The sequence below is a fragment of the Diabrotica undecimpunctata genome, chromosome 10 (assembly GCF_040954645.1).
Source record: "Diabrotica undecimpunctata isolate CICGRU chromosome 10, icDiaUnde3, whole genome shotgun sequence".
Taxonomy (NCBI): domain Eukaryota; kingdom Metazoa; phylum Arthropoda; class Insecta; order Coleoptera; family Chrysomelidae; genus Diabrotica; species Diabrotica undecimpunctata.
Genome location: NC_092812.1, coordinates 46,405,846 through 46,433,647, shown reverse-complemented (window position 1 = coordinate 46,433,647; position 27,802 = coordinate 46,405,846). Strand labels below are relative to the sequence as shown.

Genomic DNA, 27,802 nt, shown 5'->3' with positions numbered 1-27,802 from the left:
ACAATCTCCAAGTCGAGGTAGGCGAGGCGATGCGCATCAAGTGCGTGCTATTGGTCGACAGACTAGGGCACTTGATGACACTATATTCTTTGGTTGTATAATTAGAAAATGTATAATTTCTCAGTAGTATTTACGTATTATTAAATAAAACTAGGAACAAAGAATAAGTGTTTTAATTCACAAAACGTCAATTATAACAATAAAAGGAAAAGGTGCAGAGTATATAGTTTATACATGTATTTATCTTATTTGAAATATTATTGATTATGATTATTATGATATTACAAAATATCCTCCCACCACTCAGAAAAGTTAATTATGATTTATATAATACTACTTGAAAGTCGCAAAAACAATTTAAGGTTTGTGTCTTGTATGTTGTTTCGAATCATAAGTTAAGTCAAATTATTTAATAATTATTACATAATAATAATGAAAATTTTATCATTTTTCTCCAGCGTGCACTCTCAAATGTCTTTTCAAACTACCTGATGTACTAAATTGCTTAAAACAAATTTCACACTTTTAAGGTTTTTCTTCAGTGTGTACCTTCAAATGTGATTTCAAAGAACCTGCCTGAGTAAACTGCTTAAAACAAATTTCACACTTGTAAGATTTTTTTTCTCCAGTGTGCATTCTCAAATGTGTGTTCAAATTATTTTCCTGAAAAAACTGCTTAAAACAGATTTCGCACTTGTAAGATTTGTTTTCTCCAGTATGCGTTCTCAAATGTGTTTTCAAACAACTTGCCTGAGCAAACTGCTTAAAACAAATTTCGCATTTAAAACATATTTCTCCAGTGTGTACTCTCAAATGTATTTTAAAATATTTTGCCTGAGAATACTGCTTAAAACAAATTTCGCACTTGTAAGATTTTTCTACAGTGTGCACTCTCAAATGTGTTTTCAAATGACCTTCCTGAGAAAATTGCTTAAAACAAATTTCGCACTTATAACGTTTTTCTCTAGTGTGCGCTCTCAAATGTATTTTCAAATGATATTTGTAAGAAAACCATTTAAAACAAATTTCACATTTGTAAGGTTTTTGTCCAGTCGCAACTTTCATATTTTTATTTAATGTTTTTTCTTCAGAGTGTTGACTCATATAATTTCCGTTGTAAGATGAATCTTTAATTGAGTTCTCCATAATTTCCATTTTGTGTTCATCTTGTAGATAACCTAAAACAAACCAACTAATAATATAAACATTTGAGAATCAGGAAAAATGAATTGCATAAACAAATTAAAGCAGAATAAAATTTAAGACGGCAGAAGTAGTAAATGATATAAATATGTTTTAGCAATCTGTTTTTCTGTCTTCTATATGTGTAATAGTTAGCCCTACTATCTTTTAATGCATAATACCTCAATATATTCAATATTGTTTATAAAGATAGTACAAACGGAGGTACTACACTGACCGTGAAACTTCTATTGAGCCACCTTTTTTAACGAGAATTAGGAGAATGGCCTACTTCCGGATTTGTGGACTGTACCAGAATTCTCCTTAAAATATGAAATAATGTACTCGTTTAACAATGGCCAGGAAGTATAAATCAATCTCTACAAAGTATAAAAGATAAAATATATTCAATATTGTGGGATCATAATCATCACTAAAATATCATGGATGGATAGCAAACCAAACGAACAAGTTCTCGACCAACTAGGAAAACAATGCGAAGTTTTAAATTCCATAAAAATCAGAAAATTGGAATACTTGGGGCACATCATGAGAGGTGAAAAATACGAACTACTAAGGAATATAATGCAGGGTAAAATCAAAGGCAGAAGAAGCGTAGGAAGACGTAAAATCTCGTCGCTACGCAATCTCCGTGAATGGTTTGGATGCAGTTCAATTGAACTATTCAGGCACGTAACCAACAAAATTATAATTGCCGGAATGAATTCCAATCTCCGATAGGAGCGGAACTTGAAGAAGAAGAAGAATCATCACTGGCTCGACAGTCATTTTTGTGTCTTGGCTTGTTCGAGGATTCTTGTCCATTCTGATCTGTTTAGTGCTTTTTTTCCAATTTTTTAATTTTTAAGGTTATATCATTTTCTATTTATTCTATGTACCTATCTCAGCTTCGGTCTTCCTCTTGTTATTTTTCCTTCTGGTACTTGTTTGCTTATTTTGTTTAGTATTTTGGCATCCTCCATTCTTTACACATGTCCCATCCAATACAGCCCTCCTATTTTAAAAAATGCTACGATATTCGTATCCTGGTATATTCAATATAGTACAAAGTTGTATCGTAATAGAACAAAAGTAAAAGATGCTGTTGAACTGTCAGCTAAACTGAAATGGAAATGGGCTGGACATAACGAACGTCCTACGGATGGCCGATGGAATAAAGAAATCGGGAATTGGCGGCCTTATGAAGCCAGAAGACCACGAGGAAGACCGCAAATGCGATGGAGCGACGATATTAAAAGAACTGCAGGGCCAATGTGGAAACGTCTTACAAACAACAGAGATGAATGGCGAGAATTAGGAGAGGCCTATATTCGGTAAACCGAATAGAGAAAAGGGCTTAAAAAAAGTTGATCCGAAGTACTTCGTCAGTTACACGACAGTCCATCAGGAGGGCATTTTGGTGTAAAGAAAACCCTTCAGCGAATTCGGGAACGGTTTTATTGGATATACAGTTCCGACGACGTAAAAGACTGGTGTAAGAAATGTACTATTTGTGCTACGAGTAACGGGCCTTATCGAAAAAGGAGAGCTCCTATGAGACAATATAGTGTTGGAAGCCCGTTTGAAAGAATAGCTTTGGACATCGCTGGGCCATTTCCAGAAAGTGAAAATGGATGCAAGTACATGTTGGTAGTAATGAATTACTTCACTAAGTGGGTCGAGATTTACGCACTTCCAGACCAGAAGGCCGCCACCGTTGCAGATAAGTTGATTCAAGAATATATCATCCGATTTGGGGTGCCTTTGGAGATCCATAGTGACCAAGGCAGGAGCTTCGAAAGCGATCTATTCCAAGGAATATGTGATAGACTAGGCATGAAGAAAACAAGAACTACCGCGTATCATCCGCAATCGGATGGTATGGTAGAACGAATGAATAGGACAGTTGGCAAGTATTTGACAAAGATGGTGTCCGATCATCATTGAGACTGGGACCAATATCTTCCGTTCTTCACAATGGCCTACAGATCTGCTGTGAACGAATCAACAGGCCAGACACCAGCCAAAGTCCTATTCGGACGCGAAATGTGATCTAGAGTTTGGGTGTCGACCTGGAGAAGATGTAGCAGGTGAAGATTATGTGATCGAGTTACGAAGAAGAATGGACGATGTATATGAGTTGGTCCGTTCCCATCTTCAGATGGCTAGCGACCGAATGAAGAAACGGTACGATACACAAGCCGAAAAGGGTTGCTTTAAGAAGAACGACAAAGTCTGGATCTATAATCCCAAGAAGCGAAAAGGTTGTTCTCCCAAATTGCAGCAGTTTTGGGAAGGTCCATACCTCATCATGGAGAAGATCAACGATGTCATCTACCGAATAAGCAAAATTCCGAGGGGAAAGCCGATGATAGTAGACCATAACCGGCTGGCGTCTTTCGAAGGTGACCACGACATAGATGAAGAAGTGGAAGTAAACCAAGTCCAAGATGTGTCTGACCTCACGTTTGATTAATTTATGGGTGCCTATGGAGGTACTGGTAAAGCAAGACATGGTGTTACCACTGAAGAAAGGTAAGATCTACTCGCGCTTCCCGATGACTACTCACTGGCCCTTACCATCCCGGCCAGTATCAAAGACGTACCAGGGTTGGCATCCGTCTTTCGAAGGAAGTTCGGTCGAGTTGCAGAACTTCAATGCCAAGTGCCAGCTCCCGGGAAAGTCTTGAAACTCCAAGATGAGAGATTGAGAGAGCACGTACTAGAGTCCGACGTGCAAAAGTTAGCCATGCCAAAGTTAGAGTGCCGCCAATTAGATTGGAGGGTTATCCGAAGTATGGTGGAGGAGATCTTTAAAAACACCGAAAACCAGGTGTTAGTCTGTTGCAATCCGCATATTTACTGGTGCGGAGAGCAAAAACAAAGGAAAGAGAGAGAGGAAAACAACATTACTTGCATTCCCCGTCTCTGTTCCAGTGTTACAAATTTAAAAGTTACAAGCCTACTCCTGTAAAGAGAAATAGAAAATACGGAATAGAAAAAGACAGAATATAAAGACGAGAACCAAAACAACGTGGAATACCGTATTTCTTCTCAATATTTGTGGTTTACGATCCCCGTGATAGTGCAAAACTGTCTATTTATAGCCGGCGGGTGCTATTCCGTTGTTTGTCGGCAAATCGATCCAGTTCAAAAAAATCAGAAGCTGAGGCACCGCATATCCAATTATAACGAACTTGTGTTGGAATTTTTTTTATTGTATAAATTACCCAACTTAATAAAAATTTTACCACCAATACTGATGGCGTACAACAGACTTAATCCTAGATACTGACCATTGGAATAGTCCGACTACATTTTAGGATAGGTCGAATGCATTTACCAAAAAGCAAATATTTACTAATTTCACAATAACGTGGGGTGCCAACTGTTGTCTCTTTTCTGATCGCCAATATCGATATCGTTTCTCGTTTTAATATCGTTTCTCTTTGCCGAAGCCAAGAGCATCATTCCACGAGCTGATTCCTGCTTAAGACACTCCTCTTATGATAAGAATAATTACACCTGCGCAACCTAACGTAAGAGAATCTAGGGAGACCTTAGCTAATGTGAATTTTTAACTGAATGACAATCCAAGTAGAAAACAGTCGCAGAACACTTGAATCAGAACAAAGTATGTCGCAGGACACTTGATTTCAAGGATCTTTAATAACTCTTCCCAATTTTCTTAATTACAACGGTTGTGAATTTGTGCGTCTAAGTAATATTTTTTTACATTTTGGTAATAAAAGTATAAATAAAATGACGGCATAAAAATCAGATCAGATTTAAGAATTACAAACTGGATATTCTACAAAAATATAACAATGATATTAGACAAGAAAAACTAATTTTTAGACGTGACAACGGTGTATATTTGAGAGCATGTGTATTAAGATGCATATTTGCCAAACCTATCAGCCAAGTTAATCCCGTTGGAATATATTAGTATTAATCGCCGCCCAATATCCAAAACAAAGAAATATATTACTATTTGTATTATCCAGATTTAGCTATACGGCTTACACTCTCTATAAGGGGAACATTCGCTCATCCCAGATCCTACGGTATCAAAAGGATTGAGCTCTGGTGGGACTCTTTCCATGTTATCGAGTCCTAGGTGACTTGGTACGTCGGTGTATCTCCCAAAAATTTTCGCACGCATCTGGACGTCGAAAGTAGCACAGCTTTCTGCATGATCTTATATAGATGTTCATTTAGACCCAGCTTTTTTAAATTTTCTAGGAGGTTCTTCGGGATGACTCCAGTGGTAGAAAGAATACTAGGTATCGTCTGGGTACTTTCCATTCTCCCTTGTCTCCTTATTTGTATTTCCAGATCTCTGTACTTGGCGATCTTTTCGTTATACTTAACACGCAGATTATTGTTGTTAGGTATTGCCACATCGATTAGTGTTGTTTTTCTTGTTAGTTTATTAACTAGCACGAGATCTGGTCTATTATGTGCTACAGTTTAGTCTGTGAGCACAGTGCGATCCCGGTATATATTTGTATTTGTATTATTACTAACGTCTGTTACACTGTCTAGTTATCAACAAATTTTACTATAACCGCTTCCTGTGATTACAATCTAAAAAATGTTTCTGTGTGAAAACTTATAATTCTTCACTTATTTAAAATCGGGCAACACTGTATGTGTTTGGTATTCCGTAATAGATCACATGCATGTAGGTGGCGCTAGCGTCAGGGTTTGGTATTAAAATTGTTAAAACGTAACCTTATTTTATTCTGCCATTGCATTGCCATTTATTTACATTGTTTGGTACTTGTTTCCTAGTTGTTTTGCAATTTTGTGAGTGATTTAAGTTTTAATAAGTTATTTAGGACATTTTAATTGTTTGGATACTTTTACTAAAACTTTGCAGTATGCCTTACAATTGTTGTATGCCACAATACGTTTCAGTTTCCAATAACACTGACAATGTTAAATTTCATAAATTCCCCTTGAATAATGCTTTAAAAAAATGATGGTTGATCGCTATCAGGTCTGAAAAAAGTATCGGCAAACACACAAAAATCTGTTTCAGGCCCTTTTCAGATGAAAGTTATACGTTTACAAGTTTGGGTGAGTTAAAAAATACTTATCCAAATTTCTTGCATTGTCATTGTCTTATTTTTCTATGACAATGGAGGATCCTTAAAAAATATGCAGTACCTTCTTAAATTTACCAAAAAGAAAGTTGGAGACTCCAGTGAAGGACTCTGTGAGAAGTGATAGATATAGAAAAAGATTTTGTGTAGCAGTGGACCAGTTGTTAAGTGGACCAAGCATTTTTACACTTGCTTAAAAAAAACTTACTTTTGAAACATTGGAAGAAATTCAGAAGACCAGTACAAAATTATTCTGGAGTGTACCGAAATTCCAATAGACCGAAGTAATGATTATATTATACAACAGGCAACATATTCTATATATTTATTATAAAACCGATACCTTCAAAATACTAATACTCTGAAAAAGGTGAAATTATATGTATCTGATATTTACGGAGGCAGTATTTCAGATAGAAAATTTACAGTAGAATGTGGAACTTTAGGACTTATTAAAAAAGGAAAATTTATTTTAGCGGACAGAGGTTTTGATATATCTCAGATCTTTTAGAGGAAAAATGAATACATTTAAATATAGCTCTATTTAAAAAGGGGCTCAGTTGCCAGAAGAAGAAATAAAAGGGCCATTGTCAATCGTAGAATCATTATTTAAAATATTATAGGATTGGCAAAAAAAACATAAAATACTGAAAGATAGAATTCCTTCTAAATTATTCCCATATCTGAATGAAATAATTTATAACTGTTTTATGATTTCTAATTTTAAAAATAGAATAAGTAACACTTTGTCAAAATTATTTTCCTATCTATAGATATGCCTATATTGATCAATTGAATTCCTGGTGGGACAGCATTTACTTTTTTTTATTAGTTTTACATATTATAATATTTGTGACTTGTTACTATTTATCAACTATAATTTGTTTTAAACTTGGAAAATGTAAGACTTAAACAAGATTTAATTTTTGTATAAGACAAAAAATTTAAAAAATAGTTATTTATTGACAACGAAAAGCAGTTACATATACATATATCTGGATAAACATTCACCAATATTTCAAAAATATGTGAAACACTGATGTGGATTTTTTGGTTAAAGCTTTTTTATACCTAGAACGTTGATAGCTAAGGGGAGGTTTATTAACTTGCATACAGTTGTAGTTCAAATTTTACAAAAAAATTGATAGATTATATTATTGCAAAGTTGAAAAATGTTTACCAAATTTTGTTACAAGCCACATGAATGTTGTTTATTTGTTTAAGATCCTCTTATTGGTATGTGTATCTCAAAAACTAAAAATCACACGAAATTATCAATCACACCATTTTGTACATGTATTATACAAAGTATTTTGTTTAAATAAAATAAATATACACTGAGACTTTTTAAAATATTATTAAAACAAATAAATGCAAGTTTATTTATTTGCACACCACAGTATTCTTTAGAGAAATGCTGTAGGATAAATGTCCTGTTAACTTTTTTATTATAGTGGAAAATTTTGCCAGTGGACTTATTATACCCACTGACTTCAAAAAGTCCAATGGATCACAAATTAAGTCCTTCTTATTTTAGATCCATAGATGTAAACCCACAAATTTTAAACATTGTGAAACTATAGCTGAAAATCCGCAAAAATGTATTGAAATGTGTATCTGAATCTAAGGAATAATATGAGGTTATGATTTACTACCAAAGAATATAGACGTTTATAGAAGAGCAGTTTTTACCATTAGAGTTGGCCTCAATAAATATTTTTTTTGTTTGTAGTGCAATATAATCACTTTTTGAATTAATACCTATGCAATTTAATTTTTGTATGGCTACTATTTCTGCTGTACATATATTCATAATTGAAGGCAGCTTGGATGAAAATGAAAAATCTGTCAGTGATATACACTCCATAATCAGTTTGTGTTTCCTGATCAATTTTGCATTTTGATGCATCAGTGTAAGCAAAAATATATTTTCTAGACAATTTCTCAGTTACTATTTTAAATATTGTATTTTGATTGATACCTGTTTTATTGATGTTTAATTTAATTATTGGGATCTGACCATATAAGGTATCGTCATTTTGCATGAAGTCAGCTATCACATCTGTTTTGTGGACTATTTTTTTATATGGTTTTAGATAATCTAATGCTTCTACTAAGTATGGACACTTTTTCTGTCTCCAGTAACCAAATTGTGATTACATGCCTGGTTTACTTCATGTGTTAACTCCAACAGTGGATACTTTTGGTAGCTATAAATTTTTGACATGAATTTTGTTGCTAGCCATCTCCTTCTAAATTCTAGGGTCACCTCCCCTGTTTCTGCTAACAGGGCTGTAGTGGGGGTTGACTTTATGCATCCTAGAATTAGCCTTGGTGCTTGATATTGTATGGTGTCTAGTTTTTGTAGGGTTTGCTTGCTTGATGGTTTTAAAAATATACTACCAAAGTCAAGATGAGATCTTACCAGTCCATAATAGGCTATAAGCAATGTTGTAGGGTCTCCACCCTACCAAACTCTACAGAAGGACCTCATTACATTGTTTCCATTACTCGCTTTACTTTTAATGTGGTCAATATATGGGTTCCAATTTAAATTTTCTGTGAGAGTTACACCCAAATATTTTATTTGTCATTTGTATGGGATAGTCAGATGTTTGTTACTAATATCTGGGTATGTACCTATGCTCTTAGTTTTTGCAAACCATATAGCCTCACTTTTGTTTATCGAAATTGAGAAATTGTGTGTATTCAGCCAGTTGTGTATGTGAGCTAGGACTTAAATTTGTAGATGTTGTTCCTTGAATAGAGTTATATTGTTTACTCAATAGAACTAGATCGTCTGCATGTGATAGTAGAACACATTCATTTTGGATTATGTCATAAATGGAGCTGATGTATAGGTTGAAAAGTAAGGGACTGAGAGGTAATCCCTGAGGTAGCCCTTGTGTTGTGTAGCCTGGTCCTACAAGGGTTTCTTAATTGTCTTTAATGTATATTTTGCTATTGTGAAGAAGCTTGAATATGATATTAATTAGTTCAATTGGAAGATTTTACTCTATTTTTTATGTAAGAGATATATGTTGACATGATCATAAGCAGTCTTTATGTCTAGGAAAACTTCAATTACATATCTGTTCTCTGATAGGGCAGCTTGAATGTAGGTTGTAAGAACAGCAATATTGTTCTGAATTCCCATTCCTTTTCTAAATCCCGATTGAAAGAAATTAAATGTTTTTCTGTGTTCCACTATCCACTCTATTCTATTTTTTATAATCTGTTTTATTACTTTATTCATGCATGATGAAAGAGCTATTGCTCTGTAGCTGTCTACTAGTTCTGGATTTCTGGTTGGTTTGTATTTTGATTATTGTATTTTGATTATTATTAGTCTAATTTTATTTGTTTCAAATTTTTTCTCACAGTGCAATATTTCATATTTAATATTTTTTTAATCAGGGTTGCAATGCTTGTACCTTCCATCACATCATTTCTGATTATATCATATGGTTTGATGTTGCATTTGTGTGTGGGTTTCAAGAATGTTTCATTTAGTAAAATAATATACAGATCCTCCTGTCTTATGAGTGATATTAGGTTACTGTAGTTTGAGTTTACACTTCGATGTTCCATTGCAAGATTTTTAGGTTTGTTAGCCATTTTGTAAGTTGGTTATCAATGTAGAGAATTGGAGTTTTGTTTAATTTATCTTGGCTTAGTCCTTACCTATATGTCTAGGTTGAGTTAAAAAAAATTGTATGTTTGAACAATTATATAAAGCTGTTAATTATTATTGTGTAATAAAACTGTTAATACAAATGTTTATAAAAATTAAAAAAAAATTGTAAATTTTAATTATTCAATACAATTCTGGGTCATCCAGATCCGTTGTTGATTTGGACAACTCAAAATATCCATTGATCAAATTTCTAAATTGACGTTTTACTTCAATTGGTGTATTTAAAAAGAGTTTATAACATTCATTAACTGTGGTCTGTTCTAAGGATTTTGTGGTTTAATGTATTTAAATTATCTTTATCTGTATTACTGCAAGGGTTTTTAAGAGTGTTTCGTAACTGAGGTCTATAATTTGATTGTTCCTGTCTTCTATTTGGTGCAATAAGCGATTTGTTGTCAGATATTTTGTCAAAACGTGTTTTTTTTTGTTATGAGGTGTAGTAACTGTGGCTATGCTTGAGAATGTTCTTTTTGATTTCCCTAATCTACTATTATTGAAGATTGAAGATGTTTCATGAACCTGTATATGATTGTCTCATTATTGTGTTTTGTTTTGGAGTCAAAGGAAATTTTGTTTGGAGAAAATGATATGTTTGTTCATTTTTATCTGAAGAAGAGGTTGGTAGGTATGTTTTGGGATGAAGAGGTTGGCTTCATAATGGTTTAAATTCTGGTAGACCATGGTTTTTTGGCAAAAGTATATAGGAAGGTCCTGGATAAGTTAGCTACAAATGAACCAATTGCCTTTGCGGTATTGCCATGTCCTTATTATGTACAAATGTTTTATGCATCAAATATGCTTTGAAACAGTACATTTTTATTATATTATTTTATGGAATCTGGTATTTTTAAAAATCTTTTAATGTATATAAAACACGAACGAATGATTATTTGTTTCTTTTGAGTTGTAGTTGAGTTGCAGTTAGTTATTAGAAAAAAAAAATTATAATTGGCCATTGGTAGATTAGCGGATAAACTTGGCAATACTGCCAAAACATTCAAAACACTAGTTGCCAGATTGCAACAGATGTTCAGCAGATTTCATTTTTATGACTATTTTCCTATAATTTTGGGATGAAAACTACATTACGTTACTACATTTAAATTGTGTGAATTTATGTATTCGGTAAACAACATTTCAAAATAATTTAAAATAATGCATAAAATTAATGAAAATTATATTTCTTTTTCATGCTCTTTCGTTATTTATTACAACGACATGGCAACACTGTCAAATACAAAACTTGTCTTCATTTGTAGCTAACTTCACCGATTCACCGGCACTTTCTATATCCTTTTGCCGGTTTTTTTTATATTACTTTGCCGTTTATATTCCCGACAACATTTGTTTGTTGGCTTGTTCCTCCGATTTGCAGAAGAAACATACTAATTATGTAAAAAATTACCGCCTATTTAAGATCAAAATTAGGTTAAATTGAATTTTCGTACAATGAACATAACCTATAGATATATTTGACGTTAAATGTAAGCTTAATATACGTCAGTGTTGCCATATACTCAATTATTCCATACTCTCACATATAAAATTAGAAGCAAGATTTATATTATATGAAATGAAAATTTAAAACAAACAAAAACGTGAAAAATACATATATAAATAACCAAAAAACTATAATTAAACAAAAACGTGAAAAATACATATATAATTAAAAGCATTAAAATTATACCTATAAATATTATAAAATAAAATTATATCCTGCATTTAAAAAATACTTATATAATAAAAACCATTAATATTATGCTTAAGGTAAAAATTAATAGTTTAGAAACTTTATGAACTACAGAATAAAGTAAAGTTAAATAAAAATAAAAAAAATAGGTTAAACAAAAGAATACACTAAATATTTAGCTATATTTAAAGTAAAAATACTATTTTTTTATGAATGCTTTTTAATCTGAATTCAAAAAATCCCAGTATGGCTGTATACCATCGTTTAAAAATCTTAATACAGAAGTAAAACACTTCACATTTGTATTTAGGTATATACCTAAATACAAATGTGAAGTATTTTACTTCTGTATAAGTTTTTTAAAACATTCCATATAATTTCGTCAAAGTATCTTTCTATTTTAAAAACTCCTATACTTTATACAAAAAATATGGCAATACTGTGACGCACAAACATATAATTCGATGCCAAGGTTATGTTCATTGCCCTAAAATTCAATTTAGCCCAAAATTATATTAGCTGTAGCGTTGGGCATAATCGCATGATTTTAAAAATCGGATTCTGTGTATCCGAATGATATACATAATCGGATTAACATTCGAATGATGATCATTCGTATTATACCGAGAGTGACCGAGATCCGTCACAAGTTCCGAGCTGGTGATTGTGGTGACAAGCATGCGAATGATCATTTGAACCCGAATGTCCATTTAATTTTATTGTAAAGAAAACGATTTAGAGATTTGTTAGGTTAGGCGCTGTGGTTACCTTGTTAGATTTTAACCGAATACCCCCAAAGTTATAGATTATACCGAAAACCGATTATCATTCGAATTCCGATTCAATAACAGAATGATCAGGTTATTTCAAATAATCGGATTACCGATTATTTTTCATTCGAATGCGCCGATCACTAATTAGCTAGTTAAAACCAGTTATTCCGATTTGTAGGTCTAAATTAATAAGGGGGGACTTAAATACATTGTTACTAACCTTTTTCAGTTTTTTGGTTTTCTTCAAGTGGGTTAATTTCATTTCCATGTTGTTCTATTTCAGTATTTACAGGACATTTCTTCAAGTCTAAATAATCACATGTGCCATGTGTATTTTGCCTACTAGATTCCTCCTTAATTTCACATTTAAAGTCATCCCAAACAGCACCACCCAATTCATTATACTGGATTTCTGCTTTACACGGTTCTCCGCTAATTTCTTGTTTTACTTCCATTGCTTCCATTTGATTTAGTTAACGATTAGTTTAGAACACCCAATCCTGTATAAACTCTGCGCAACATAACCAAATAGCCTTTCCGGAGTTTACCGAAAGTACAAGCTGACTATAGCTGCAAATGTCAAACATGGAACAAAAAATTTCGGTTCGCATGTCCGCACAATAATGTAGATGCTGTATGCTTCAAATATAAAAAGATAAAGCTTTAGAAAAGTACATTTTGTTTATATTATGTTATGAATTCTGCAATTTTTGATTTATATGGAACAAGAATGAGTAAATATTTGTTTCTTTGGAGATTAATTGCAGTTAATTATTCGAATTTTTTTTTGGTAATTACCCTTTGATAGATTAGGGAATAGATTTGGCAATCGTCAAATCAGCAGTTGCCAGATTGCAACAGATCTTTGTAATTACTCTCGAGAGAGACAAATATTTAGTCGTTATTGTTTCATATAAATTAAAAATTGCAGAATTCGTAAAATAGTATAATCGATATGTACTTTTTAAAAACTTTCTCTCTTGATATTTGAAGCATACAACAGATGCATTCTAAAAACATCCCAACACTGTCAAACAGCAACATTTTTTTTCATGGTTGACATTTGCAGCTATAATCAGCCCTGTGATGTATCAAAAATGTTATATGAAATGTTAACATGTTATGTTAAAATAACGTTAGATCATAACAGCCTGTATAACGTGTTGCCAACAATTAGGTGTGATGTATCAAGTTTTTAACGTTCACGTTATGAAGCATGTTATTCTCAAAACGTTAATGTAGAAGAAAGTATTGTCTTGCGCGACAAGAATAACACTATACAGAAATTAAATATGTTAGAGGAAGACAGACGTCAATAACAGGCAGTGAAGTACGCATCTTGTTCAGCGCATATCTGGTAGAGATAGTGCAAGCACTCAGGACCACGGCGCAGTAGACGAAATTTGGTTTGGTCCCCACTTCCATGCGAAACGCATTGTACTATGCACTGTATAATTCCACTTATAAAAAAAAAATAGAATAGAACCTTTCTGCCTTTACGTGAATTTGACTCCGCCTTCGCGCAGCTCCATGGTTAGGAGTGTTTGAACTATCTTTACCAAGATTTTATTTGAAACTTCCCGGCCCATGTGGCGTTCTTCTTGAGCATTTGAATTATTTCATTTTTGCTTTTCGTGTTGTCTGTACAAAATGGCTCAACGATTAAAAAACCACCAAATTGCAGTATGAAAGTGTAATAACATTTGTTGAAGAAAACAGTGTGTTAGTGGCGGGGAAAACAAAACCCAACAAAATAAATAAAATAAATAAGTTGTCGCAGCAATTTTCTGAAAAAGAAAATGCACGTGGTAATGGACCACCGAAATCTGCGGAATAGTGGAAGAAGGTAAATAAAATTATTTTTAATTAGTTCAATCAAAGACCTAGATTAAAAATGGGGTAATATTGAAAAATTACCATTTTTAAGGGCTTTTTGCCATTTTGCAATAACAACTTAACGCATGTCTTATGCTTTGAAATACTAAGTGTAAGTCTTTCTCTGTCACTTTTTCCATTAGCCTAATAATAAAAATTGTATCTGTTGTGCACCTGCCTTGCGTAAATCCAAATTGAATTTCTGATATTTGCAATTAATAAGTATATGATATACCACCATTCGATAAACCACCTTCACAAGTATATACAAATAATTACTTTTATACCCGTAGATATTTCTCGAGTGGAAGGTGAATACAAAAACAAAAAGTCGGGAAATTCAATCTAGCTTAATGAAAACTGGTGGAGGCCCTGCAACTAGTAAACAGTTAAGTGACACTGAAGATCATCTAAATGTAATATCGAAAATACATTTAGGAGATACTGATTTAGGAGATCTAGGATGAGATCTTGGATACTTTTCTACAACCTTCTACCAGTGGCAAGAGAAACGATTAATTAATTAACAAAATGTTTTAATAACTTTTTTTTACAGCATTAAAAGTAGATGTACTAGTAGATTAATAGATAAACGAAGAAACAGTGAAGGTAAAATTTCTTAAATTTTAAAAAATAACTAGTTAAAATATTCTTTATTTTAGATATTCCTTTCCTAAAAACATTCCACAATTATGCTTTGAAAACGGTGGAATCTGTAAATAGTATGTTCAAATATTTATGGTTGTGCATAAATAAAACAAACATTTATTGTAGATTCTTTATTAGATCAAACACATTAGAAGGGGGATGAAAGGGGAGCTGAAGAAGGTATATACATGTATTTATTTTTTAATTAAAAAAGTAAAGTGTGCAGATCTTTCTCAGACAAATGTATATTTTGTTAGCAGATTTTGTCACATGAATAAAAATAATTAGAATGTATTATATTTTGAAATTAAATAAATACAATAATTACTATAATGAACAATATGTATAGCACAATTAATAATTATTATATTTGACACATGAACTAAATCAAACAGCAAAACTATTTATTTTTTATGGTAATATGAATGTTCATAAAAGATACAGCATGTTTGTCTTTATTAGTGTTCACAAGTACCTTCTTCACATTGGAAAAAATTATTAACTTTTATTTATTGCCATTATCAGCCAATTCAGTTCAGATAACATTGGAGACAGAATTTGTTGTGACAGTAAAAACATAAAAAATATGAATTATACATTCTTAATGGACCGTGGAAGTGATGACGTAGATTTTATTGACATATGTCAGTTTCACTTTCCAAACAAACCTTGTTTAGTGTGGATAATTTGTATTTTTCGTTATTTTTTCATTTTTTTTACAGAATCTTTCCGCTTTTTGCAATATCTAAGTATTCTAATAGTTACTACAACAATTTTACAAGGTTGTGTAGTTTTATAAAAATAGAATAAAATGCATGTATCAATAAAGTAAGGTTAGAATGTCTTTAATTTAAACTTTTAAACTATATTTCATAGAAATAGAACACTGAATTATGATGGTATTATCTTAAAAACACTATACTTAAAAGAAAAAGCAGCAGAGGAAGCAAAATGTTAACTTTATAGAAATTAAAAAGTCTTGAGATTGGACATTTCAACTTTTGTTTGGAAAGTAATTGACAGTTGTGACGTCACACTTCCACGGTCCATTCACCATATAACCTACCAAAGGGCAAATGCCAAAAAAATGTTTTAATAATTAATCGCAGTTAATGTCAAACGAAACAAATATTAATTCATTAATGTTTTGTATAAGGTATAAAATTGCAAAATCCATAAAATGATATAATAAAAATGTACATTTTAAAAATTTAAAAGCTTTATCTCTTTGTATTTGAAGCATATAACATATACATTATAAGGACATGGCAACACTGCCAACGCAATAATTCGTTCTGTGAAACTTAATTTACAGTTAATTTAACGCTATCCTTGCTGGGACCAAATGTGAAAAACGTATAATATTAGCATATTTAGTAAATATAAAAATTTAATCTAATATTTTGATATAATATATTATATTCCTAATATTAATATTTAGCCTGACTGCTAGCGTTATCTAAGTGTCATATGCCAGACGAGTTAAACAAGCAAAGAAGGAAAATGTAATGGGAAGGAGTGGCCGGAACGGTAAAATTAAAAATTGTAATCGGCAATCGACGGAGGACTAAACGATCTCCTTGCATTTCTGTTATCCGGATACTAAATCTTATAGCGAGTTTGAAATCTATTTAGCCTGACTGCTGGCGAGACTACACTAAAACTGGCACAGCACATTTGCTGTGATTGGTCGGTGGATGTATCTTAATTTAAAATTTGGCGGGCTTCATGTTTATTAGTATGAAAATTGGGTATTGGTAGTAAGCCGATAATATTTGTATTTTAGGATTAAGCATTAAGCTATTACAGTTTAATTTGTAATTATTATTCCTACACTGAAAATGGAAAGGTACATTAATTTGCTGTTATTTTATCGGTGGGTGTATCTTAATTTAAAATTCGGCGGGTTTCATGTTTATTAAAATGAAAATTGGGTATGGGTAATAGGTTAGGTATTTTAAGATTAAGCTGACTATTTTTGATATCCTAGCGATGCCTGTTTTTGTTAAATATTTAGGTATTATTGTTTTAATTTTTTTTTATGCCAATCTTAGACAAGGAAAACGCCAATAAACAATGACGTATTATAAATTATATACTATCATTAATTATAATGAATTATATACATCTATATTCTTTGATACTATTTGTATATACATATGTTTATTATACGTCATTGATAATAAACAATTACATAACCTCACAAATCATATGTCGATAACGACCAATCACAGCAAATATGCTGTGCCACTTTTAGTGTAGTCTCTGCTGGCGGTTAGTGTCATATGCTAGACGAGTTAAACAAGCAAAAAAGGAAACTGTAATGTGGTGGGTCGACCGGAAGGGCAAAATTAAAAATTTTAATCGGCAATCGTCGGAGGACTGAACGATCTCCTCGCATTTCTATTATCCGGATACTAAATCTTATAGCGAGTTTGAAATCTGACCCACCTCAGATTATTTCATAAGATCGTTTTTCTCTACTTCTCTTGTATTCTCAATACATACATTCCATCAACGTAATACTTATTTCCATTGGTGACTAATAGTCTGGAGCTATTCTAAGTATTCTGAGTTATGTCATACCTACACCTATTGTTAATGTGTCTGTCTGTACCATTATTCCTTTCTATCTTTCAATCATTTCCTTTATTCAGCACGTTTGTTTCTGTTCTTATAACTTCTGTAAACCGTCCCTTATTCCTGGTGTTCACTCCATTCTCTCCACCGTTTCTATATTGCTTTTACTCCAACTGAATTTTTATTCGGAGGATAGGTATATAGGAAATCGAAAATCTTGGTAGGTAATAAAAAATATAAGGATTGAAAGAATACAATAAGTTTTGATCTTATTAAATTTACAGTTTTATGTTAAAATTTAAAAAGGTTTTTTTTTATACTAATTATTTAGTTATTATAAAATTTAATTTAATACTTTGAAATGTAAGCATATAAACTAAATATTTATTAACATAATAATATTAAGGAATAATAATATGCCTCTATTTAGGTTTCTTGAATTCTATTTACCTTAATTGTCAGCTCCATCTATATTGTAAGTGACAGACTATGGGAATTAATAAAAAAGGAAACTGTAATGGGACTGTTAGTTAGAAATTAATTCTTGGCAAACGATTGGACGATCTCCTTGCGGTTCTGTTATCTGAATACTAAATCTTGTCCTGAGTTCTAAATTGAGGTGGAACTCAATTCTTGGCAAACGATCGGACGATCGATCTCCTTGCGGTTCTGTTATCCGAATACTAAATCTTGTCCTAAGTTCTAAATGGAGTTTGGCAAATTTTTTTTGTGTCTTAAAAATCGTATTTAAAATTGTTATTAGGGATGTTTCTGTCATCTATTTGTGCCTTCTTTTCCTAATTTTGGACATGGACCTCTCATCATATAGTTCCAGCATATCTCATATAATCGTCTTCTGCTTTTTGATTTCTTTTGATTGGCGACTTGTATAGCGATTTATTCTGACTATTCTGCAATATGTCATATTGTTGATGTGTCTGTCCCATTCATCATCATCATCACGTAGCGCTACAACCCTGGGTGGGTCTTGGCTGACTGTACAACTTTTTTCCAATTTGTTCGGTCTTTCATCAACCTAGGGTCAAATGGAATGTTCATTTTCCGGATATCTGCTTGGATGTTATTTCTCCATCGCATTCTGGGACGTCCGAGTGGTCTTTTGCCTGTGGGAATCTCTTCCCATACCAGTTTTACCAGTCTATCGTTATGCAGTCTGGGCACGTGGCCTGCCCATCTTAGTCGCTGTGATTTAATTTCTTGGACAATATCGGCGTCATTGTAGAGTGCTTTTAATTCGATATTGGTTCTGATCTTATACTGGTTGGTGGTGATGTCATGGCGAGGTCCGAAAATTTTTCTAAGTATTTTTGTCTGTCCCATCACCCTTTTCTATTTATCGCGGACTTGTTTCTCATGTCTTTATTCCTTACTTTGTCTATCAATAAGTTCTCATTCCTGGTGTATACACTTCATTACCTTCTTCGTCTTTATGGCTCTTACTCCAACTGCTAGGATTGTTCCAGGATGTTTCAGAAGAGTCTTCTGCTTCTTCTATTGTGTTCATAATACACTTTCCTGCGTATTGTAAGTGTCCACATTTAAGAAGCTTCTTTGATTACTTATGATTGGTGACTTGTCTCGAGCTATTTATTCTAACTATTCTGCTTTATGCCATGTTCTTGATGTCTGTATTGCATTATTCTTTTCTGTCTTGCAGCTATATATTTATGTTGTTTATCGTGTACTTGTTTCTCATGTCGTTCTTATTTTGTCCATCATTCCTGTTCTTCCCTCCTCCGTTTCTTTATTGTACTTGCTCGAGACGCATTACAATTTTTGATTGGAAGGATACGTCACAAAACAAAAATGTTGATAGGTAATAAGAAATAGAAGTATTGAAAGAAATCAAAAACAACTTTTGATGGGAAATTTTTATTTAATATTAGAAACTTTATTTCTATATTTACAGTTTTGTGCTGACTAAGTTACAACTTAAAAAGCACCCTTATTGTAATAAAATTTTACATAACTAATTACAAATAAATAAATTTCCATGGTTATAAATTACTAAATTCAACCAAATGGCCATTTTCTCTGCAAGAAACTAAAGGAATCAAAAGCGGTAATTGATGTAAAAGCTGCCATTAAAAAATCCATAAATAGTACTTATTCTTAAGTATGGAAAAGAATTACGCAGAATAATTGTCCAAGTTTAAGCTCCTACTTTCACAACACAAGAATACGAAATAACTGGAAACAACAATTATTAAAATCTCAGATCCAGAAATTATTCCTACTTATTTTCAAAGATATTGCCATTATTGGACATATAACACATATCGATAATATGGGACGGCTAGTGGTAAACGAAAAACAGAAAGGAAGGAGTCGAGGGCGATCTTCACTTCGACTAATATAGCTGAAAAATGACTAAACACAAACTTCTTCAATGCGAACAAAGAGCAAAACGATCCTTGGAAGAATCCCTACATTCATAATCACTACGAACCTGATAGGATGTATAGAATTCTTGCTGTGCAATCGGTTCCTGTAAAAAAAAATCTGATGTAATTCCGCTATTTATATTACTAAATTATATATTTTTAAACTTCAAACAAAACCCTGAGAGACTAACCAAAAACTCAGTGTAAAACCAAATAGAACATCTTAATAGTTAATATAATTAAACATAGTAGCAAATGGTTGGAAAGTACAGAAATAAACTCAATCATAACTTATTAGTATGCAATATTAAACTGAAACTGAATAAAATCAAGATAAAGTGCAAAATAAAACGTTGGGATCTTAGTAAAATAAAACAAAACAACACACTAATAACAGAAATCAGAAAATAGGTAATAAATTGTCAGATCTCGTTTCAATACAACCCTGAGTATGACAGCAATTCATATTGTCTCCTTTTATCTAAAATATATACTCCGAACAAATCATGATGTGGAAAATGTGGACGAAGGGAATTCTTGTGAACTGACAAAGACCCAAAAAATATCAGTACCTACTTAGGCACCAAAAGAAGAAGGTAACACCTGAGACCAACTTCAGTTAAGGAAGATTGTTCACATTTGTGTCACATAGCCTTTGATAATGTCTGCTGAAATCGCAGACAGATTGTCAGGAAGAAACAACTTCAGACCACTGCCTATAAGCCGCGACAACAATGCATATCAGTAGATGTAATTTGGTTTGCGATTTTATTGCATATCTAAACAAACTTTAAAAGTGTAACGTCTGATATAGCCTATTAGTAGTATTTAGCAACTTATGACAATCTAAATACATTTAAAAATATACCGAGGGCAATCAAGATACAATTTTACAAATAATGGAAATAATATAAACAAAATAAAAGAGTATGCTCGAAAATGGACTGAAACAAGATATTTATCTTTTAGCTGCCCTTAAAAATGTAATATCAATCACAAAAATGTTTTTTGTAGAATGCTTTTTAAAAATTTGTTCTAAAATGTAAAAAGTACGTCCTTAAAATATGGTTTCTCTTATTTTTTTAAAGAATAAATAATTTAACACAAAACAAACCGTCTTTCTATCGATTCCCATTTTTTTTTATATCGCATTATAAATGTAAAAATATCTTACTTTAAGGACTACTTTTTACACGAAATCTATTAATAATGACGGCATAAAAATATCAACAAAACTACAAATGAAATATATGAAAATTGTTTGACAGACATTACGCAATTAACAATTTTTTTAACATTAAAAATATAGACAGATAATTTATTGCAACTATTTAATAGGTCAGGGAAACACTTATGTCAGTCTTTAACAAGAAAGAATAGATGTGGTAAAATCCCGCAAGTAAAAGCAATAGCTGAAAGCCAAATGGGACCAACACAATAATGTTTTCCAGAATATTCAATTTACAACACTTTATTTGATATACGCTTCACCTTTAAATTGCTGTGGTATACTAATTCCGTACGTAGATTACTAAAACCAATTTGCCTGGTTTGTATCCCACGGACATGTCTAATTTATTAAAAAAAATAAAGGTAACAACTTAAAAGATATACTTTATTAGTTAAACTAAATCAGTGCCTCAAAACTTTAGACACAGGTCGCAAACCAAACACTAATCATAATAGTTTAATAATAAAGCATTTAACGTGTTAAAACTTATGATTTCATAAACATTCTAGACTATTTTGTCGGTACTTTTCCCACTATAAAAAGTTTTAAAATACAAGACTGGACGGAACATCTTTTGTGTAGCAAATGTTTACTATGTTTAACGTTGTTTTATCATAAATGAATTGTATAGACATTAAAGAGTACAATAATTAGTACTAGAATGAAACACGAAGTTAAAACCTGTCGTACCACTATTAGCGTACAAATTTACTGCTATGTGTTAAATGTGTTTTATTTCAGTTGTTTGTCTAATTTCTGGTGAAACTGACTGGATTATATAGATGATTTTAGCTGTTTTGTAAAATATTCTACAATAATTTGAGGATGAGCTACAAATATTCTCAAAAGGAGAAGCTATGATCACCGCCTCCAGACCAATTACACTAAATTTGGACAGTTAAAAAGAAATAAGAACAATTAATACGTATTGTAGATATGATAACGCCTAGTTAAATATATGAGTAGCAAAAACACCTGGAAATTAAATCTGAATACATTAGTATTCAGTGTCTCGATGTCACACCTATTTATGCTAAAATGAAAAAATATGGATTGAGATGGTTAGGGCACGTTCGACGACGAAATAATCGTCTAATAGGAAGAATTTCCGAGTTTAAATTTTTTTGGAGGAGAAATTTAACAGCAAAAAATTGATAATCAATAGATAGACAATATAACATTACACTGAATGTTTAATAACACTGTAATGATCATATTTGCTGTTATATTTTTGTGGTGACGATTATGAAATCTTTTATATAAGTTGCGGTATTACTTTAATTAAGTATTTCCCATAAAATCCGGCTCCATTATAAATATGACATATTTGAATATATTGTGGGAACCAACCACAAATATTCTAATTGTAATTATTGTTTTGACGTTTCTATTTCCCACTCCGGAAAAAAATATCCCGTGTGCTATAATCCAAATAAGAAAAAAATAAGAGATTGACATAACTTGTGATTTGATACAATGTTAAAATATAAAATTTTTGAGCTAAAGGTATGCAACACACAACTTCTTTCTTAAAAGTGATTTGGGGAGAAAACAATATCGGGATAAGGCTTCTCAGGCAAACTCTAAAGGAAAGGAGGCAAATACAACTTTACAAAAACGCCAAGCACACAGAGTTTTATCCAAAACCAGATCAAACAATGGACTAGAAAAATCAAAGAACTATATTTATAAAATATCTTTTGAATGTGACAATTTTTACTTGGAGGAGGATTGTTAGATTTTAGTTGGGGTAATTAACATAAGAGTCCAATGAAAAAATGCATCTTGAAAGAAACGGATAGTAAAAAGATGAAAATTAAGGCAGGAGCACTCATTTTACTAAATAAACCAAATTGCGGAGCAAACACATCAATAGAATTCAGTAAGTTGGAATAAAAAAACACCAAAGCTAATGAGAACAACTTACAATTAACAATGCCCACAGCAAGATCAGAATTTAATATTAATCGAGGTTATAACAACCAATTTCAAGGCTTTCAGCTCTATAGGTGTAAAATAGCTGATGCCCCCAAGACAAATTGCAATGTCAATATTTCATTTACCGCCAGTTATCAAAAATTAATATTTTACAGATTGCACCAATCTTTATCAGCTTATATTTTTGAAATTGAACCGTCAAAATAAAAACATGTAATTTTAATACGACTATTGTGGTTTCCTCCCAAAATATAAAATATCCAGTGTGAAACACGCCACAAAAAATATTTTGAGAACCATGTAACAGATTTCTAATAAAAATATGAAAAAAATTTGACATTAATTAATTCAGATAAACTGTATTCATATGGCTTTCAGCAAATGATTTTCTATAAAATTGTACTCATTTTTGAAGTCTTGGGAGTCAAAAATATCAATACATTTATACTTTTCCAGAGTACAATAAAATATTCGAGAAAACTAACACGAAACTTAAATTTCCATTTAAAAATAGAATTTTTGAGTATAAAAAAGGCACACTACTACTATATATACACAAACCAATCGTATATTCTACAAACGATTATCAAAATCAACTTTTTCTTTCCGGTTACAGACTGGGAGATACCGTATATCTGACAATTAAGATATATTCATTCAATTCACAGTAGTTTTTAAGTTTTTATAAAATAGTTGATTATTATAAAATTATCACTTTCCTTCATCATTCATACAAGCTGAGCTTTTCTAAGTATATGTATAGCAGCTTTTCCCAGAATAAAGGTTACATTTGTAAACAAAGAAATTAAAAATTAGTTTTATAACAACTAATAGTCAAAATAAAAACGTTGTTACGTCATTTATAGTAAAAACACAATGGAATTGTACATACAAAAAGTTAGCATTTAAAACAATAGCCAAAGCAATCAATTAACTGTCACTTGATCTACACTACAGTCATAAAAATAGTTCTAGAAACTTTTCCATTTTTAACAGAGGAGATGAGTATATAGAATACGGAATAAAATAAAATAAAAACTTGGCGACACGTTAGTTGGGTCTTAAAATAAACCATAAATGGACAAAATGGAAAAGTAGAAACCTATAAACATTTTATTTGCTGATTAAATGTGCACTGGGACAAAACTATGATTAAATGCAGAATCGAGGATAAGAGACCAGATTTTTTGCAATTTTTACAAATTCTTTTAGCGTGTTTATGAAAATTTAGCACATCCTTATGCTAGAATCACAGTAGGTAATGATAATATGAGAGTCTAGCAACTGTAAATAAATATCGTGATTGTTCATTTGAGGAAATCAAATTCAATTTGAGAGTAGTTAGGATGACACAGAAATTACACAATGAGTTATCATAAAAAAAATTGTAGAATGAAGACCAATGGAAATATCAGCAATTTATAAGATTCATTAACTATCCAGTTTAATAAGGATGTAATCCGTGATACCATTTTTTTCCTGCTTTTATGATCATGGTCTAGATTATTTTTTCCTTTCTTTCTGCTGCAGTTGCAGAAGAAACTTCAGGAAAAAATTATGCTAGACCACTGTCTATAGGTACACTCTTAACAATGTACAATTACCACACACAGCTATTGAAGCCTACACTCAGCGATTAATATGAAATAATAAAAAAAATACTAAATGAAAAAAACTAGCTTTATGCTATAAAAATAGTGTGACAATATCTCATAATGGCATCCAGAATTATAAATACTGATTGCACTTTTATATAAGTTGAAAAAATTAATAATGGTTAAAAAGTATATATAAATTTAAAATTGTTCGTTTTATGGTTGTTAAAAACTAATTACATCAAAATGATAAAAACTATATAAAAACTGATAAAGCAAGTATTTTAACCTTTACTTTGGGATTCGCTGTGGATGATGTATGACCTTACAGTCCGATCATGTGGTAATCACAGATATTCACTTGCAATGGCAGTTTCCTAATTCTTAACTCTCACTATAAGGGGGGAGGACTAAAGTTCGTGAGACGAACGTATCGTTGGGATACTGATTCTCTGGAGGTTCTAGATGACAAACCACGGTTTCTCCATCTAAAACGGCTGCTAGGGAGCGAACTGATGTATCACCTGTCATCCCAACACGGTATGCCATGTTGCGTCTTCTGTAGGTATCCATACCGATGGATGGTGGGCCATGATTGAAATCTTTGGCGTAATGCTTCATTACATCAGCGAAATTCCTTTCGTTGGCAGGACTGTACGGAATCAAAGGTCGATGGTCGCCATAGGATCTTGAAGATTGCCGGCTCATATCGCTTTGTCGCTTACCGTCTTCATCACTCATATCAGAAACCTGAATCTCACTTCTATCAATTTCTTCATACACAGGATCATCCTCAATTAAACCTCTGGGAATTTGAGAATCATAGATTTCTGTATATGTATGATGACTCATGCCTGGAGGTTTCCTCTTGTGAAAGTTCTGAGGTAGGGCTAGATGTTTGGGATGGATATTTGGTTCCAAACATATATCAAAGTCGGCGAGATCGGTCGGTTGTTCTTGTAGCATCTGATGGCGAATGTCTTTGGTATTTAACGTAATGAGATGTCCAGGTCCTGGTTCGACAGCATTGCCTACTAGTACCATGTGGGACCTAGGTGAATCCTCTTGCTCTGATCCTCCGTGTCCGGAATCACGACTGCACGATTTAAAAGAAATGTTCTGAAAGAAAAATTAAACGATTTAATAAAATTGTAGCTAAAATTTGAAACAACAATGAAAACTTGTTTTGAAGCAAAGCTTTGACGAAGAGGAGTGACATAGAGGGCCCAAAAAGTCAAGCTAAGCATTATGTAAATAATAATATATATTTTTTATAATGTATAAAGTATTTAAATGATTTATAACATGGGCTAATTTATAGTTTATATCCTTGAATTGCGCCAAATGTAAGCAACTTACAGATTGTAGTGTTTCCAGATTTTCAATATTTCCTTAAAACTCACAAATTAAAAGTAAACGAAACAGTAAAACTCCTCAAAAGTGGCGATCTCTCTTAACCGTCAGTTTGATAATTTCAAATTATATTTAAAGCATAACTAGAATAATAAATAAAACCCTCAGAAAATGGCCAGCTGTCAATGTCAACAATAACATTTTTGTCTAAATTACAATTTTCACACGGTTTTACAATTATTACGGTAAGACTGTTTGTTGGCATGTATAAAATAAAGATAAAGAATTAAATACAGGGATAATTATCGAATTTATTAGAATTGTAGGTAAGACCTACAATTTATTTATTTTTTATGTATATTTTACTTAAATTTGTGTCTCAGAAAGCAGCAATTATGTCTTTGTTTCTTAAAGAAAAATTTGAAAGTATCACGGAAAGCGAAAAATAATACGGTACTAGTGCGCGAAATTTGGCGGACAAGTTTAGTGTTGGAAGAACACAAGTATGTGATATTCTCAAGAATAAAATAAAAATAAAAAAAACTTTTTGGAGATCTAATTTATTAAATAAATTTGTTGGAAGTGCATTCGTATGATCTTTTTAGTTCTTTACACTTTAAAAATAAACCTTAATGTTTTTTACTTAAGTTTTTATAATAACTTTTTAATACATGTATTTTTATCACATGTTCTTTTGCTGTGCTAATTTTGTTAAATTGCAAACTATACCTAGTTTCAATTAATTATTTTATACAACGTTAACTCTGAATGTCCAGTTTCGTAAGTTTTTTCATATTTTTAACATCATTGACTGCTACATGTCTTTGTAAGGTAACACACTTTTGTTGTAACTTCTCTATGGATGTTTGGTTTCATATTGTTCTTTTTAGATGAACTGATGATGCTTTCTGAGCAGAAAGCGAAACGTCTTCAATAAATAGATGAAGTAGCCACCTTCTTTGTCTTTTATTTCTCCACTTTGACCGAAAAACCCACCACTCTTCGAGTGTACCTTAGTTTATTTTGGATTGACGGTCGTACTCCTTTTCTCGATATATATATATATATATATATATATATATATATATATATATATATATATATATATATATATATATATATATATATATATATATATATATTACATAGTACATATTAAATTATTGTTTCCAGATAATCCCGTAAGAGTTTGTAGCTCTATAAAGTGACCAACCCTCTAAAAAGCCTTTATAACATTTTTACTGACCGCTATTAAGGAGTTTTACTGTAATAGCAAAGTTAAACTTCAAACAAAGCAAAGTCACACACTTCACGCTTATTTCATATACAATTGCACAAAACACTAAATAACAATGAAATCTTGCAATTGTATCAAAGATACAAAAGTCGCTTGAAAAGTGAAAAATGTGTACACCAGATCTGGCAACGGTGTTACGTTTTAAAGAAACATGTCCACATTCTTGGAGCACTTTGTTAAATTTATATTGAATATTATTTTGTTTGTGTCGTTTGATGATTTCATACAATTGCGGTTTTAACATTGACGTTACAAATGGTAAATTTTTTCTGTGAACCAAGATTTCATATCCATTTTTTTAGAATTACTGGTGGGTGCTGCTGGTGGTGGGTGGGTGGTTGATAGTCTCCTGTCTTAGCTCCTGACTTAAAAATCAAAAGGGCATTCTGTATGAAACCCATCTTCCCACCACCATGTGCGATAAGCA

General features: G+C 31.9%; 2 protein-coding genes across 14 annotated transcripts in view; both read right to left on the bottom strand.

Annotated features, from left to right (window-relative positions):
• Window positions 1-158: 158 nt before the first annotated feature.
• LOC140452287 (uncharacterized) lies at window positions 159-13,629 on the bottom strand. The gene is made up of 2 exons (XM_072546455.1): window positions 12,674-13,629; window positions 159-1,178 (listed from the first exon to the last, which is right to left on the bottom strand). The coding sequence occupies exons 1-2, from the start codon at window positions 12,915-12,917 to the stop codon at window positions 526-528; spliced, it is 897 nt and encodes a 298-aa protein (XP_072402556.1). The 5' UTR covers window positions 12,918-13,629; the 3' UTR covers window positions 159-525.
• A 6,836-nt stretch (window positions 13,630-20,465) lies between these two features.
• The window catches only part of LOC140452463 (latrophilin Cirl-like), a 931,875-nt gene continuing 924,538 nt past the window's right edge, over window positions 20,466-27,802 (bottom strand). For 12 of the 13 annotated variants that reach the window (XM_072546736.1, XM_072546737.1, XM_072546735.1 and 9 more), the window contains one exon: window positions 20,466-25,844. In XM_072546736.1, coding sequence (XP_072402837.1) covers window positions 25,110-25,844 — 735 coding nt within the window. In that variant the 3' untranslated portion in view covers window positions 20,466-25,109. The remainder of the gene's footprint in view (window positions 25,845-27,802) is intronic. The other variant, XR_011952194.1, reaches the window with a different exon arrangement.

Excerpts from the sequence above, each read along its gene's own strand:
- LOC140452287 (XM_072546455.1), bottom strand. The coding sequence starts at position 12,917 with ATGGAAGCAATGGAAGTAAAACAAGAAATTAGCGGAGAACCGTGTAAA. Across the intron at positions 1,179-12,673 it reads AAACCAAAAAACTGAAAAAG|GTTATCTACAAGATGAACAC; the intron begins GTTAGTAACAAT and ends GGTTTGTTTTAG.